The 18,224-nt window shown below is 37.8% G+C and overlaps 1 protein-coding gene across 4 annotated transcripts in view; it reads right to left on the bottom strand.

Moving 5' to 3' along the window:
* The window catches only part of FMNL2 (formin like 2), a 366,690-nt gene that overhangs the window by 154,074 nt on the left and 194,392 nt on the right, over positions 1 to 18,224 (bottom strand). For all 4 annotated transcript variants that reach the window (XM_072611975.1, XM_072611974.1, XM_072611973.1 and 1 more), the window contains exon 2: positions 2,596 to 2,679. In XM_072611975.1, coding sequence (XP_072468076.1) covers positions 2,596 to 2,679 — 84 coding nt within the window. The remainder of the gene's footprint in view (positions 1 to 2,595; positions 2,680 to 18,224) is intronic.

The raw sequence follows: 18,224 nt of genomic DNA, 5'->3' as shown, positions 1-18,224 counted from the left end.
CTCCTCATTAATAGTTCAGTAACCATTTAAATAGGCAGCTAGGTGGTACAGAGGATGGAGAGAGGGGCCTGAAGTCAGGAAGACCTGAGTTCAAATATGACCTCAGACACTTACTAGCTGTGTGACCCTGGGCAAGTAGCTTGACCCTGTTTGCTTCAGTTCCTCATCTGTAATGAGCTGGAGAAGGAAATGGCAAACCACTCTAGTATCTTTGCCAAGGAAACCCCAAAGCAATCATGAAGACCTAGATACAATGGAAAATGAATAAACAACAATAACCATTTAAATACCTACTCATTCAAGGTACGATAATTTCCATATGTATTAGGCTAACCTCGTCCCAGGGTCAATCTGAGGAATTCAGTCATGTATGAAAAGTTCTTTCTCCTGATTCTTTGTGGGAGACAAAATGACAATACAGAAATAAAAACTGAAACTGCTGGTTCAGCATCTTCTCCAGTGTAGCATCACGGTACAGGCTCTTGCGGCACTGGCCATCATTCACTAACATCTTTCATTCAGTTACTAAGAATGTATTGCCTGCTAGGTCCTGGTGGCCATAAAGGTGAGAAAGATGGTCTCTTACCTAAAAAGACTTATAATTTTGAATGAGAAACAAAAATAATTCAGAGCATCAGGATGATGGCTAGCATTTATATAGCACCTAAAAGTTTATAAAGTGCTTTACAAACACGATCTCATTTTAGCCTTACAGTAACCCTCAGTGGTAGACACGATTATTTTCTCATTTTACAGGTGAGAAAACTGATGCAAACCCTGACTAAGTGACACGGTCAAAGTCACAAAGCTAGAGTCTAACAAATTATTTGAACTCAGGCCTTCTTGACTCCAGTCTGGTACTCCATCCACCGCATCACCTCACTCAACACTATAACCACCTAACTAAGATAAATGCCATGAAGTAGCACATAAATTCGGAGAACAGAATAGATGAAGAGCTAGATGCCAGGATTTAAATAATGAACCAAATTAAACCATTTTCACTTAACTCTATCCCTCGATGCCCTCACCTTTCCTCTTTTAATCACTGTTATATTTCCCTTACTCCCCCTACCATTTTTACGACTTTGCTTTTTTCTGCTGAAAAAATGCTCATTCTTAAGACATAAATAACATTTATGTAGCCTATGACACATGTGTTACGTCTCCCCCAATAGGATATAAGATCATTGACGGGAAGGAGTGTGTCATCTTTCCTTTTGCATCCTCAAAATTAAGCACAGTGCCTAGCACATAGTAGGCACTTAATTAGTGCCTGCTGATTGGATGAATAATTATAAAGTCTCTCAAAGGCAAGGACTGAATGCATACTCATTTTTTTCCTACTTCTTCATCCTTTCCAACAAAGTGGGTGTATAATAAGTCTGTTTCTTACTAAAGAAGCATGTTTTTATTTTGGCCAGAATCTGTGATTCCAACAGTGTGAAGAGCTGTCAGGCACACTATGAGGTTGAATGACTTGTCCAGGGTCACACAGCCTATTTGTATCAGAGATGGTACTTGAACCTAATTTTTCCTGATTCTAAGGCCAGCTCTCTATCCACTATAACACACTATCACTACAGGATTACATACTATGGAAAGTCAATTGAGCAAACATTTATTGTGCTAACTACTGGTGATACAGAAACAAACAAACAAGCATATCCTCAAAATATTTATATTTTACCTCGGCATGCTAAGCAAACTGAAGCTGATTGAAAGATGGGGATGTATGTACACGCACACGCACACACGCATGCATGGCCTCCACAGAGGAAGAGTCCTATATGAATTCAAAATATTTAAGAGTTTTAAGTCTCTCTGCACCAGAGAATGCATGATTCCCATTCATGAAACATCAAATCTTTTTCATTTTTTTTACAACCCTTTGGCATTCAAACCTCCAAAGAAAAACACAGGAAATTGATCTAAGGAGCTTTCACAGGCTATCATTTTGTTCCCCAGAGAATTTGTCTGGCAGTGTGCATGACTTGTGTATATCCTTCAAGTAACACAACTAAACAGAGGTAGAGTGTTTCTTTCCTCTGCAGGTTGATGGGGTAAGGCAATTTCCTTCAGAAAGCTTTTAACAATTCAACAACTGACCAGTGATACAAACAAGTACCAAAAATTGACTTTGTGTTTTTCAATGAGAAAACCCTTTTCAATGAAGAAATAATGGTGGTAAAGACTTAGTCTTGATACAGCATCAACTGCTCTGTTGGTATATAGAACCACAGACTCACTGTTGGAACAGTAAGAGCCCTCAGAAGAGTAACCTGTCCACTGCTTCTCATTTCACAGATGGGGAGACTGAATAGCAGAGTAGTTGCACAAAAGCTGACATAACCACTAGCTCAGGTTACCCAGGAAGTAAGTTATAACAAGTAAAAACATCTAGAAAATTTTCCATAATAAAGGAAAAACCAAAGCCACAAAGAAATGTTATTTTCACAAGTCAAGCCCAAGGAAAGAACAAAACATCCCAACACACCAAGAATCCATACTTTCTCTGATGTATCACTCATGTACAATGAAGATATCTGCCTTTTCCCTTTTCCTTTCCGACAAAACAAGTGAGCGGTTCCTTACCTGATCACAAATTAGCTCCCATTTCTTCTCGTTGTCATATTGGCGAAGCAATCTGGCTTTGTCAGGAGGTAGGTTCATTGCATTCTGTAAAGAAAGGGAAAACATGCTTCAGATACCACAACAGACTAAAAGGTCAGAAGTGCAGACCAAAATAACATGATTGTGGTTGTTTAATTTTTTTTCTTTGAATTCCTGGCAACTGAGTTTGCCCAAAGCACACTCTCCCCCACGAGGAGCCATTTAACCATCAAGTGGCCTCAACTAGAGACAAATCCAAAAATTCCACATTAGGACATTTAAGGAGTATTGGCTTGAAGAAAGAGCCAGATGTTTCATACAATGGAAATGAAAAGTTCCTTCTTTTAAATGGTCAGTTTTTGCCACTGGTCATTAGAATGTCACCCCTTGTCATGGTAATGGTATCATTCCCGTTTTGTGTGAACATAACACAGCCTTACAGAAAGGCAATCCCCCCGAAAAATTCGGTGGCCCAGCTCCCTTCAGTAAGCAATAGCAATAAAAAATTAAGTGACATTTAAGAAGGAATATTTTAAAAAGTGACACTAAGAAAATTAAAGTATTTTATCTCCCACACAAATGAAATTTTGGTATTAAATAAAATATACAGACTGGTCATAAAGGAAGAGCAATGGATAACTGAAGGGCAACATCCAATTGATGGACAAGCTCTACTGAAATTCACACAATTTCATGAGAATGAAAGGAAAGTTCTCAGTATGTTGGGTGGACCCCTGTGGTGGATCTATGGGAGAACATCGCTAAGAGCTGTACAAGCAGAACGTCATTTGGTGAAAGTATCCACATCCCTGAGAGATCATAAAATTATTGGCGAACTAGAATACAAATGAAAATATTTCCCTTAGAATGAATGCCAAGAGAAACAGCTACTATTCTCTGCTTCATTGATGAGGTCGGCTGACATTGGGAATCAGTTTACATACTTAGAGAAATATACATAAAAGCTGCTTTTATACAATAACCCCGAAGTCACCTCCCACCTCTTCACCCTCAATCATTTAGACTGATTTTTTCTAATGGCAATGATAGATTTCCAAAGATTCATTCATAAACTCTCACATATTTTCAAAATAATCAGATAATACCAGAACTATGGACTCTGACCAAATACAGAAAAAGCTCTCTTGCTTGGTCTTTCTGGGCCTTAGTTTTCTCATCTGTAAAATGAGGGTGGACTTGATAAGTCCATAAGACTCCTTTCTAGTTCCAGATCAGGGGTTCTTAGCCTAGAGTCCAGTCCCTGAACTGCTAAAATTTTGCTAACTATATTTCAATAGAATTGTTTTCTTCTGTGATCTTCTGTACTTTATTTATAGATTTATAAACATTATTCCAAACAATCTGAAAGGTCCATGATAAAAACTCCTGCTCTAGACACTATGAACATAATATATGGTCCTTGAAAGCATAGAATCTACAACTTTATAAGACTTTATGCTCTGACCAAGCTAAATGACCATCCACTGGATGTCTTCATTGTACTCCTCTTTTTGTGATCATTTAACTCTTAACTACACACATACTTCTCCCCATTTTTCCTTCTCTGGGCTTTCACATTCCTTAATCTCCACCCACACCCTCTAATACTATGTGTTTAATCTTCCTAAAGCAGAGTCCCTCATGATGTTTTTCCCCTGATCAAAAGCCTTCAATAATTCCTATTGTCTAATTGAATGCTTAGTCAAGCATTCAAGGTTTTCTCCAAGCAGGCTTCAGTTTACCTACTACTTCATTATTGAAATCTACTCTAAGATACTATTCAAATCTACTCTAAGATATGGCCAAGCTAGACGACCTGCCATTCCTTGAACACACCTGACTTTCTGCCTCCAATATTGGTTGGTGTTGCATTTTTTTAACTGGAATTCAGTTTCTACCCATCTCTACCCACTCATCCCTCAGAGCAAAGCTAAACCACTCCCCTTAGCTCTTAATCCAGAATTTATCCTTCCTTCCTCTTCTAAATTTGATTAAGACTTTGTTAACAGTAACTGCTTAATGAATGTTTGTAAAAGTAATTGTATATTTCTGCCATGTATTACTCATAACCAGAAAATGCCTTAGATCCCCTTCTAGATCATAGGCTGCTTGAGAGCATGGACAAATCTTGGCCATCTTTGAATTCTCAATGGCATCTAGCACTGTATTTTGCTCATTCTAAGTGTTGAACAATGTCCTTTTTTTTTTTCTCTTTTTTGCAGGTGCAAGAATGAGATAGCCCAGAGGCAGTAAATGAGAGAGAATGCTACAATTTATATAGAATTTGAAAATTTGTCTCCATTGTCCATCAGGATTGTGACCACTTTATGGCTAACCCTAAAAATTATCTAGAACCATCACCTCAACCAGAATATGGCAACTTTCTTACCAGAAACTAAGGGTAGTGATAAATAATTTACCAGTGTGAAGATAATACCAATATACATGACTCAACTTCATAATTTTCTTTTCCTCACTCACCAAATTCTCACAAAGTGTTAATGTTAACAAAAAAACCCCACAAAAGTTCAAATACTTCAAGACAAACTGACAAAGGTCCAAGGGTAATCTTTTACACTCTTGTTCTCTATGAAAACAAGTTTTTCAGACTTATGATCTTACCACCAGAAATTCTAAATCTCTCCTCCTCTATAGTTTTCCCCGGAGGACACAGTCAATTGGTAATCCTGCCCCATCTCTCTGGAATCTGATCTAGTGACACTGCTGTAATCCAATAATGCCAATTATCCCACCTCAGGGTCTAATTTTCTTCCCAGTGAATGGCCCTGCCTTCCAGGTTGTCTATCATCTTGCTCTAACCAGTAGAGATCAAAATCAGTCTGGCTCCCTTTTTTCAATCCCTCTTCTTCCTCAGATAGAACAGACAAAGAAGCTCATAAATTTCCCCACCATAAGATGCTGGACTGTTATGTTGCTTCCTAGTCCAGATGAGCGAGGCTGGACTGATTCCAGAAGTGTTAGTCACACAGTAATCACAGAAACACATAATCCCCTGGTGTCAAAAACAAATGGATGCATCTTCTTTGACACCATAGTAATCTAGGATTTTAGAGGTACAAGTAATCACCTAGCACAACTCTCTTGTTTCAAAATGAGGAAGTTGAGGCCCACAGATATGAAGTAATGAAAGCCAGAATTTCTGCTGGCTAATGGCAGTCAAGGCTAGAACTTAGGAGCCTGGATTTCCAGTTAAGTGGTCATTTTATTACACAATACTGTCACCCTACAATTAGATCCATAAAAGTAACTTAATACATGATAAGATCCGAGCTCTTTCCACTGCACCAGTTTGACTTCCAGTCTGAATATGGTCTTGATCAGAACTGTCAAAATTAGGAAGCCCACAACACTGCTGAGTGCAGGGGAATCAAATTAAAATGTAATTGGGAAATATTTAACAAAATATAATAAAACACAGATAATGTTAATGTGTAGTTTTCTAAGTAAATAATGTAGCACATGGGGATCTTTATATAAGGTTTAACGGGTCCCATTTCTACTTGAGTTTGATACCACTGGTCTTCATAACACCTTAGAGTGCCTATTCACAGGTCCACGAATAGTACACATCAATGTGCCTGTTTAACCACAGCCCCTCCAACATTTATCTTTTTCTTTTTTGTCATCTTTGGCACTCTAGGTGTGAGGTGGAATATTATAATTGCTTTAATTTGCATTTTTCCAATTAATGATTTGGAGCATCTTTTCATATAGCTACAAAGAGCTTGGATTTCTTCTTTTGAGAACTGCCTGGTAGGCCTGTAAATGGGTACAAACATTCTGGAAAGCAATTTGGAACTGTATAGAAAATATTTGGCATGGGCAACCCAAAAGAGATCAAAGAAAAAAAGAATGGGTCATTTATGTAGAAAAATATTTACAGCAGCTCTTTTTTGTGATGTTGAACAGGAAACTAAGGGGATATCCATCAATTGGGGAATGGAGGAACAAGTTGTGCCATAAGAATACGATGAAATTCTATTTGGCTGTAAGAAATGAGGGAATAGATGATTTCAAAAAACCACATGGCTTATGATGAAACATGCTACTCATTAGAAAGAGGTAATAGATTTAGAGTTCACACACACGCACGCACACACACGTTGTTTGTTTCAGTTATGTCCAATTTTTCATGACTACGCAGATACCTGCGTACAGATATATATGCATACACACATGTATATACATGTATATGTGCATAGTGTACTGCCACTAAGGGCATCTGTTTTGCTTAATCCTGCATAACTGTTGCAAGAAATTTGTTTTTCCTATTTTTTCAATGGGATGGGAGGAAGGCAAGGAAATGAGTTTTTATTATTTTTTTAATAGAGGTAGAAGAGGTACTACAGATGTGAAATGTTGCATCAACTTTCAGAAAAGGTCACAGTAGTACTGGCTTTATTTAACTGTTTTATTTTGTTACAAGACCTCTCAACAAATGAACTTCCATTTGTAAATATTTATAATAGAAAAACAAAACATCACTAAAACTTCTAAAAATATTACAGTGATTAAATATTTTACTGAAGTATGGTAGGACAGAGAAACAAATACACATAGATCCTGATTTCTCAATCCTCCTAAATGGCTTTAATATATAATATATAATAATATAATATATAACATTATATATAATATATAATAATGTAATATATAATATAATATATAATAATAATTAAAAAGACCTAGCTTTCAAAAATGAGCTCCCCAGAGTCAAAAGTTATTTAGGCCTTTCATTTGCTTATCTGCCCAATGAAGTACACTTGATATAGGTAAAGGTGAACTATCCTCTCAGACTCATCCCTTCCATCAAACGAGAACATAATTCACCTCATTGGAACTCAACTCCCTCATATGATCAATACCTGACTTATCTGAGACCAATGTGACATGATAGCTTTATAACACTGTTATATATAACATATTATTTAAATATTCAAGTGACACAAAAATGTGAGGGAAAAACTTGAACATGAGGTCAGACAATATTTTCACTAAGCTTTAATCTGTAGAATATTTAGATCAGAAAGACTACTTTTCCACATATAACCTCTCTATTAAAAACAACTTTAAAAAAGAAGAAAATAGCTGGTAAAATTCATTTATTGTCACAAGTCCAAGAAACCAGCATAAACAATTTAACTGCCCCTTACGACTTACCTCCTCTGAAATGTTCAACTGAAACACCCATAATGAAAGTGATCATTTCTCCTTAATTTATTAATTATTATGAGTTCAATCACATCCATCATTGGAAAGATTAGAGAGAGAGGATTATGGCAGTCTTTATAATGTCATTAATCTTGTCAGATCTAAATAACTGATAATGATACTATGTAACTCTGTTCAAGTCACTTTTTTGAGTTTGCCTTAAAACTATATAAGAATATTAAAAATCAGTAGGTTTGACTGGCCCTTTACTGGGGCAGATGGACCCGAAGACTTCAGTCTTAATAAAGACTGCCAAGAAACAAAACACCTAGAAAAGTTATCAAGACAACACGAGAAGTGAAATTTACCTAACATCGTTCAAAGACAAAAAAATCTGCCCTTAGTAATTCATTTCTTAAGAAAATGGGAAGGAAATAAATCCTACTTTGGATTAACTATCATAGACAGTAATTAATATAGATCTGGATACGTTATTAATGATAACAACACTTTTCCTCACACTGACCCTGTGAGGTAGGAGGCATAAGTCTTAGTATCCAGCTGTCTCCAAAGATGCAAGAATATTAAAGCAATTGCCACTACTGAGAAGTTGTTTCTCTCAATTCTACAGTCCTGGGATGGTTCAGATCCCAGAGCCCTTCCAAACGGAAGCCAGTAAACTCTAAGGAATCTAAAATACCTGACCAATAACAGATAACTTTTTTAAATATCCCATTAGAGATATCTTGCCAGCAGATTTATAGAACAATACTGAATCTATCTAGTGTGGTGTACTGCAATTCTTGACAATTTACCTTAAAGAATTTTAAAATGTACTTTCCCCTAGGATAGACAGAAATGCCACCTACGTTATCTTTAAAAAGTAACTCTTCCCCTAATTAAAGACTGGGTAATTTGCTGGACATCCTTTTAATATAATATGCCAACTTTCCCTTCCCCTTCCTCAAATTGCAGAACTGCAAATTATTATCTTGACTGAAGAATATTTGGGTTTGAGGCATAGCCATTCCATGACTGATCATTTATATAATCAGTTTCTGTTTTCATTGAGAAAACAGTTAAGAATTATTTGCACAATACAGGGCTTGTTCTATACATAAGAAAGAAGGAAAGGAGATAGGGTGCTGAAAATGCTGGATCTGAAGTAAGAAAACCTAAATTTAAATTCCCACTCTGTCACTTACTACCTGTGTGAGCCTGGGCTTTCTCTGGGGCTCAGTTTCCTACTCTATAAAATGACAGGAGTCTGGATGACCTCTGCACCAAAGTGCAGAATCTCAATATAAGTCACAGGCTACTTATTAATGCTTCTTTGAAATCTAATAATACTAAATCAAACTTGACCAGATAGATCTTCTGACTGATGGAATCTCCACGTGTAAACGGTGGGGTAAAAAAAAGGCTATGCCCTCTTTTCATTTTCATCTTAACAATTTAGTTCAGCTTTTCTTATGATTGGAGGCATGATTTTTTCTCTTCTGCAGCAGAGGAAGACAAAGATTCTCCTTGAAGATATAGACAAGTCTATTATTTCTGACTAGGAGAAGCAGCATGGCCCAGTGGATGTAGAGTGTTGGACTCCGAATCAGGAAGATCTAGATGCGAATTCTGCCTTTGGGTCTCACTAGTTGTTTAATTTTAGGCAAGTCAACCTCAGCTTCTTCTATAGGCTTGTGTGTGGTACCTCCCTTGTAGAGCTTTTTGTGTGGTTCAAAGGAGATGTCAGTAACATGCTTTGCTTGTTACTTGCTAGTACTGTTAAAACGTCAGTTATTATTAGAAGTTGTCTAAAGATGCAGTTGAACTCGTTGGTTAGATAGTTCCAGCAGTTCAGTAGCATTTATACCCAAAGGAAAATTGTTGTACTTGGAAGATGTTTAAAATATTTAAACAAACAGACAGAACTGTACACAGTAACTCCACCCTGGGTCACAATAGTGAACTAACTCAAGATTGTCTGTATTAGCCAACCAGGATGTACTTAGAATCAGATGTTCCGCGTAGATGGTGCTAAGTTTTCTTTGTGGATCAGGTGATCTGTCGGTGATGCATGTCCTTAATTTTTCTGGTTTCTCTTTTATGTTGTGGGTTTGGAGTACTCAACCAAGTGTAACGTAAGGATTTAAAAGGATTCAAAGATTTTTTTTGTTAAGAAAATATAAATTAAACCTAAAAGGCCTCCTCACTCCTCTTATTCTGCCTGTATCCGTGCTGAAACCGGTTGCCTCTTCCTGTGGGCAAGGATACTATACTTTTAAAATTTCACAACCAAATGACAACTCTGTTTACTCATGCCTAGCATCTAAAGCATTTGGTTCTCATTTTAACCAGCAACTAAGAATATCTACACTAAAAGGGAGGGAACTGCTAGAAAACTAAGTCATTAAAAGAGTGAGATCTATCACCTGCCAAAAGCTTGCTTTGTCCATCTGATAACCGAAAAAGTTAATCTAATGGGCACAGTTGTTCTTCTAGAGCAGAAGTTTTCAAAATTTGGTCTGAGGACCTGTGGGGGTCTCTGAGACCCCTTTTAAGGGCTCCACAAAGTCAAAACTATTTTCATCATCATAATAGGATGTTATTTGCCTTTTACACTTTTATACTTCCACCAAAATAACAGACTGCAACAGATTGCATGCAGAAGTAGATATGAGAATTCAGCTGTCTTCTATTAAGCCAAACATTAAAGAGATTCACAAAAATATGTAAAACAATACCACTCTTCCCAATAAATTTTGTTTTGGAAAATGGTTATTTTTAATAAAATTATGTAATTTATATATAATAGCCCTATTGCTATTTTAAATGAATTCATAAGTATTTTTTAAAATTTTGAGTTTTAATTTCTAACACAGAAAATACTGATAGCTATAACTTGCATGAACAAAAATTCTTTGAGGTTCCCCCAAAATTTTAAGAGGGTAAAGAGGTCCTGAGACCAACAAGAGGTCTGAGAACCACTGCTCAAATTCTCTAAGCCATAACCTTAATTAGGTTAGAGCACCAGAAAGGAAAAAAAATTACCCAGCCCCCTACAGAAATTCCTCAACTGAGCACTGATTGAATGTTATGCCTTCAGCCTTAAGGGAGTATTTATATAAGAAGCATACATTCAAATAACACTTTATAATTTTTTCAAAACCATACTTAAAGATGTCCACTACATTACCAAAAACCCCTATAAGAGGAACCAGGTGGTAAATTTCTCCATGAGCTTAGTTCCAGAAATAAGTTCCTCTTGGGTTATTCCCTCCCCCCATCCTTTTTCTTTTACTATATTTATATATCTCTTTGAATTATCCAGAAATTTGGCTAACTGAAGGTCTATTATTATTATTTGTTTGTACTTTATATTCCTACTTTTAAAAGGATTTCAGGTGACTTAAATGCGTAAGTATTGGGTAGAACTAGACAGTTATGGTAAAAACAAAACATATGTCCTCGTATGGGATGAGCTAATTGCTTACTATACTTGGGGCACTAAATTTAGCACTCCCTAGCAGTTTAAAGCTAAAGGATAATCTCCACATGTAAAGCTTTTCTCTAAATCTGGTGCTACAGTAAGTATGCCAACATCGATTAGCTCCAGGTTCTGGAGACTCAGTACGTTATAATGGGGACCCTGAAGACTACTACTTAAGCCCAGAAAACAACATGCTGTCTGCCTATGCTACTCCCCATTTATGCTACAGAACTGCTCTTCTTTTTTCTTGCTTTTCCTGTGCTAAATTACTTCTCAGTTTCTGTAAAAGGACTGACTGTTACCCAGCTCTGGGGACACTTTTCCTCCTGGTAAGGGGATTAAGCAGTCACAATTCTGGGTAGAATCTTCAGGTCTTTTGGTCTTATTGTGTGGTTGGGACAGCTTCTTTATCAAAGAATTTTGTTTATTTCAGAGCATGAAGTCACTTTGCATACTTGAAGCCACTGGACGGTGTGATTCCAGGTAACCATGGCTTCAAAAGCTTCAGTGGCATTACAATAGACTCTTGTGGGTTGGCCTGGAAGCCTAACCACCATTAGTAATGCTGTCTTCAGGATGTTCTGAGTTCTAAATAACTAAGTAAATGGAATTTTGTCTCTTTGAAAATTAGGGATCTCCTGTATGTATTTGCTTTTTTTCATACAGGAAGGTGATGTGCTATTATTGGAAATGAATGTTTTCTGAGTTATTTTTCCATTAGTGATGCGGTATTTTATACTGGTCAATCCAAACTTTTGTTGCCCAGTTCCTCTTGGGACCACTGCACAGACTGTCCAGATTACACAGACTATACTGGCATATTAATAACAGCTTTAAACCAAAGGCGTAACAACAACAGTAGGAAATCAAGGAGGTATCTATCATGTGATGTGTAAGTCTGTAAGAACCCTTCAAATCACCCTGTGGAAAGAGAGCTATCCAAACCATCTATGCAAATGGGAAGTTCTATCTTGACCTAATGATCCCATAGTCATTCGCTGCATTGTTAGGAGGGTCATCAGACTGGGTGACTTGGTAGAATGACTTCTTCATTTGACTTTAGACAACTAAGTAAATGTGTTCTAGTACTCATATCTTTACCACTATTACTACAACTATTAGTAGAAACAAAATCTGCCTACTTACACCTTCACATTGAAATTAGCTTTCTTCTGTGGGGAAGCTGTCAGTTCTATTTCATTCTATTTCATTATTCAGCAAGTCACCCCAGTACCTCTTGAAAACCATAAGTATTTTTAGCTATCACCCCCCACCTTTATCTCTCCAATCAGCAATGAGGAAGTGAAAGGCTACTTTGTGAAACACTGTCTCTTTCATTTCAAGTCAAAGAGATCAAATCTCTCTCCTTCAAGTAAATAGAAGTTAAGATCTTTGAAACCAGTGACCAAAGCACTCAGTATTTCAATTTCCTCCTTTACAGAATCACACAATTTTCATGATTCATCCTCATACTGACCAGTGCCAACGCTTCTCTCTCCTACACATCTCCATCTTCGTTTGCTTTTAGCTTGTTACCACCCACACCAACGGCATTCCACTATCACCCCACCTCACACCCTTCCCAAGATAAAGATTGCAATTAGCCACAAGCAAGAAGATAGCAGAAATGAGACATCTCACACTCAGTTTCTTTCAAACCTCAGTCTCTGATTTTCATTGTGCCTCAAGATAATAAGCAGTTAAGTATTTATTAAACGCCAACTGTACAAACCCCTCACTTTACAGATGAGAACAAGAAGATGGAGCGTTCTACCTAAAGTTACACATCTATTAAGAAGAGCTGAGATTTGAACCCAAGCCCTCTTACTCCAAATCCCATCCTTTTAACACTATAACATGCTTGTGTGGCTGAACAGTACACATGTAGGAATTCAGACAAAAGGATTTAGGCATGCAGTTTGTATGCATGGTAGATTTCAAGCAGCTCCATGAGAGGAAGAATGTGCTGAAGTGGATAGAACACTGAATCACCAGTCAGAAAACCTGGATTCAAGATCCAATTCCCCCAGTTACAACTTGGTGACCTTGAGCAAGTAGGAACTACTTCGTTTAAAGAGTTGTTGTGAGGATCAAATGAAATAGTGTGGGCAAACTGCCTTGTGACCTTGAAGTATAGAAATGTGAATTATGAGAAAATTATCACCACGATGATGAATATGGCTTTTTGAAGGTAAAAGTTACCAAAGAAGTAATGCACACTGAGAAGCATAGATTCAGACAACGTAGAGGTAATCAAAGGCAAGGTAAAGTTATGTACCCTGCCTTTTACAAAAGAGGAAACCGAGACCCGAGGTCATACAGATAGGAAATGTCAGGGGTGGGGTTGCAGCCCAGGTCCTTTCACTTTCCACTCTACAGCTATTTGGATCGCCTGTTTTGCCACGAACAAGAACAAGATTTGGTTTCCTTAACACTGAGTGGTGGAGCTGAAAGAGACTTAACAGAGTTCATGTAGTTCAAACCCTTCATCTTTCAGATAATGGAACTGAGGTCCAGGAAAAGTGCCCAAGGCCACAGAGTTGATGACTGGCAGTGCCAGGATTACAACCAAGTACTCCAAGTCCAGGATCCAGTCCACTCCACCATAGCGCATCTTCTTAAAAAAACAAGCCCTCAAGAATCTCCTTAGTTTCTAAGGCTCATTTCTACTGATATCCATCTGACTAAATTTCTAGTGCCATCAAAATCCTGACATTATTTCCTATTCATTCAGTCCTTTGACAGTCCTTTCACCAAAGAAATAAACAAAGTTTAAGAAAAAATAAGACTTCTTTAACCTTGACATGTCTGAGCTTTTTACTACAGATGTCCAAACGTAGCTCCAATCCAGTTTCTAGAGCTGTTTGAATGTTATTCAAGTGCACACTACAATTTGCTCACCACCTTCTGGCTCATACCACAGGTCATGTACCTCTTCTGCCCTAATCCCTATTCCAAAATTATTCATCTCTACCTCTTGCTGCCAAGAAAAAGGAAAAAAAAACCAAACAGACATGGTTTCCACTTCACATTTTCTAGATTCATAATTATCAAACCTAGAACTTAATTACTATGTTACTTTAACAAAAATTACTGGAAATTGAAGAGCCTGTCAAGAAGATATGTTATAATTAAATAAAATTCTATTTTATCCAAAGCAACACACTAATATTAGTACAATTCTTTACACTGCCACTGCCACCAGTCATCATCCTTGTATCACACCTGGACTACTGAAATAACCTTCTGGCTGTCTTCTCTGCCTCAGGTTTCTACCCATTCCAGTCCATCCTCCACTCAGCTATCAACAGGATCTTCCTAAAGTGCAGGTCTGACTATGTCACAAACACTACCCTTTATATAATCAATTCCAGCGTCTCCCTACTCCTCCAGGATCAAATGTAAAATCTTCTTGTTGCCTTTTAAAACCCTTCACAATCTGGCACAATCTAGCCTTTCCAGTCTTCTTACTCTCCTCTAATCCAGTAACACTGGCCTCCTTGCTGTTCCCTGAACAAGACATTCCATCTTTCATTTTCAATGTGTGTTCCTCATGCCTGAAATTCTCTCCCTCCTCACGTCCAGCTCCTGACTTCTCTTATCTTCCTCCCAGACCAGCTAAAGTCCTATCTTCTACAAGAAATCTTTCCCATCTTCTTGAATCTTATCTCTGAAACTATCTCCAATTATATATATGTGTGTGTGTGTGTGTGTGTGTGTGTGTGTGTGTGTGCGTGTGTAGGAATGGCTTTTCCCTTTCTTTGTAGACACAAGGATTAGCACAGTGCCTACCACATAGTAGGTACCCAATAAATACTTGTTAAATTGACCTGATCCATTTTAAAGCTTCATTTCATACCCACAATTAGTTGACTTGGGAGCAGAGATGTACTGGACCAGCTCTGTCAAACAGCTATGTCTGGACATCTATAGTAAAAAGCTCAGACATGCCAATACTCATTGTGAGTATTTACAGTAACCTCAAAAATCAGCACACATTACAAATCAGGGCTTGAGTTCTTTTCTTTTAAGTTCTGTTGATTATCTAGACTTAAGAAAATGGTGGGAAAATATCAATGATGCAGATTAAACATAAAAAGCTTATCATGAATACACTCCCCCCAGCCCAATCCAGTTGTTAAATATTTACCTGCACACTCCTGGCTGGGGAACACTGTAGTGTGAGAGAACTATAAAATCTGTGTTCATAAACAAATGCAACAAGAAGAGAAGCAAGAAAGACAAGGCAGAACGAAAAACAAAGTGTAGGCATCTTGTCTTTTGAATTCTTCTCTTAGGTCTCTGCTTGTTCACTGTACCATCTTAACACTCAAAGTAGACAGAATGCCAGAGATGAAAGAGTCTCCTGAGATCTCATCTAACCGTCCAAAGCAGTTAAGGGGTCTGACAGAAGTGACAGCATGCTGGAGACAGAAAGGACAAAAGTCCAGCTCTTGGTGCCCCACTTCCATAGTGCCTCATAGTGTTTTTTTTTTTCTGTTTCCTACTTTTCCCAGCTCTAACCTAGAGCTAAGCATTTTGATGTTTACTTCCCATTGGTGAGAGGGATTAAAAAGCTAAAATTCACCACCTGTTTTGTTGGGAGCACTGCTGTTTCCAGCACCCTACTGTCAGAAATCAGCAAATGAGTAGAAGTTCATACTTCTGATCCCAATTGAAGGCTGTCTTTCACTGGCCTCTTGGGAAAGCTATTAAGACTCTTTCCTCGATTAAAAATAACAATCACAGTAAAACTCCCATACAACTTCACTTATAATTTACTGTAGGGACCACAAATGGTTTATCATTGGCAGTGCCAGACTAATAACACTATTATCATATAATTAAATGAGATTATATAGGTAAAGCATTTTGTGAACCTTAAAGTACTAGGTAAGTGTTTATTATTATTACCTTTTAATAGTATTGGCTGTGCTTTAAATAGACAAACCATTAAGTTACGAACAGAAGTGTTAACATAAGTATCATCTACTAATTTGTTAGTGGTGGATGGCTGTATCAGCCCACACTTCAGCGTTACAGTAAAAAGCTTTCCTTTGATTTTTCTTCTTGACATTAGTGGTCATAAAAAGCATTTTCTAAAATACCTACACCATCTATCCAACCCCAACCAAAACTCATCATTGAAGGCTGAGTTTGTTTCTCCTTTCTCTCAGAGCAGGCTACTCTGCCCTATGGCTATTTTATTTTCTCCAACCTTCAGTAGATTTGATTCTGTTCGTTCAACAAACTAATTATTAAATCCTATAATGTGCAAAGATAATATGTTGCTCTGCAACTGTTGCATTTATGTATAGTATTTCCCCAGTGGGATTATAAATCATTTAAAAGTGCTCAAAATCACAGATTTAGAGCCCAAGAGGACTCAGAGCGGAGATTCTTAACCTTTTGTGTATGTCATGCCACCTCCCTCCTTGGTAGTCTGATGAAACCTATGGAACTTATGTTTTTAAAAGAATAAATTCTAAAATAAAATGCATGACATCATGAAATAAACCAATTAGGTTGAAATAGTGTTATAAAAAAATTTTTTTTTCAAGTTCCTAGATGGCAGTTGCTTTAATCTCTTTTAATCTCACCTAATCTGATCTAACCCCATCTTTTTACAGATAAGGAAAATGATACTCAGAGAGGCTTGGCCAAAGTCACATGGTATTAAGTGGAAAAACTAGGTGTCCTCAACTGCAGGCCCAGTGTTCTTTGAACTCCACTACATTGCTTCTATGGAGGGGTCCTCTGAACATGTTTTCTGGAGTCATGACACCTCCAAAGCACTGTATCTTCCTTCCCCCACCCCACCTCCCCATTGTAGCAGGTAGCACAATGAATACTTAATAAAAACTTATTGAATTAAATTGCTTAAAAATAAATTGCAAAACACTAGCAAAGCAAAAACCTTTCTTCAATACTTGGGTCCAGATAGTTGCCAGATTTTGTGAGTATAATGTGAAATATAATTTTCTCAACCCACTAATTGTTTTGCATTGGGACTTAAATCCCTTAGCCACTTAGTGATAAAAAGAAGGCCTTTGTCTTCTTGTTTGATGCCCAAAACGGTTCAGCCTTTGTTGTTTGCATCCACCCTGTGCTAGGAGCCACAGGAAATCAAGTGAATGTCACTTAAGTCACCCCCATGTTTTATGTTTTCCCTCCTTTCCACTGTTCTTTCCACTCACCAAAACCCTACAAAAGTGCATGTTCTGTTGCTGGCCCAGAGACAAGGCAGGATGGTCTCCTCTGTACTGCAGGGGCCATGGAAGGGCAACAGGAAATAACTACAGCAAAGAACAAGAAAACAAACTCTTTTCCAGGGTGAGTGCACACCTCCATTTGCAGGCAGCCAGTTCCTCAGAAGCAAACCCTGAGCTGTGAATCCTGCAGTTCCAAGAGTTAGATTTGGCAGGGTGCAATGTGGGGTGAGAGTCAGCTCTGAACATATCCAATCACTTTGCTTCTCCGTTAGCCAAACCTGGATAGCAGACTGTGGGGACATGACCCTGGGCTGCTGAAGTTGGTCCACCCACTAGATGCACGCAGGATGGAAACACTTGTTCTGTTTTCAACAAAATAGTATGAGTTGTCCATCCCTCTCTAAGAGAGTTCTGTGCATCCGGAGAGATGCCAAAAATACTCCAGTGGCACTTTAATTTCTGCATTCAATATCCCTCTACTTGTTCATTCCCTGATCCCTGCCTCAAGGAGGAAGGCAATACACCCAAACTAAGAGAAAGTATTGCCAGTAAAGGGAAGCATCAAGTCCTATTGTAGTCTAAGGTAACACTGGACAGCTCAACCATGTCCCATCTACCTAGTGCTTGTTCTGTTTTTTCAAGGCTTTCTATCATCTGAACTCTGATTCCCTAACTTGCATCAGTCTTTTTCCTTCTGCTAGGAATTCAACCACAAGCTGCAAACAAAACAAAATTAAGAAATA

This window comes from Notamacropus eugenii, chromosome 5 (genome assembly GCF_028372415.1).
Source record: "Notamacropus eugenii isolate mMacEug1 chromosome 5, mMacEug1.pri_v2, whole genome shotgun sequence".
Lineage (NCBI taxonomy): Eukaryota > Metazoa > Chordata > Mammalia > Diprotodontia > Macropodidae > Notamacropus > Notamacropus eugenii.
This window is presented reverse-complemented; position numbering and strand designations above follow the sequence as displayed.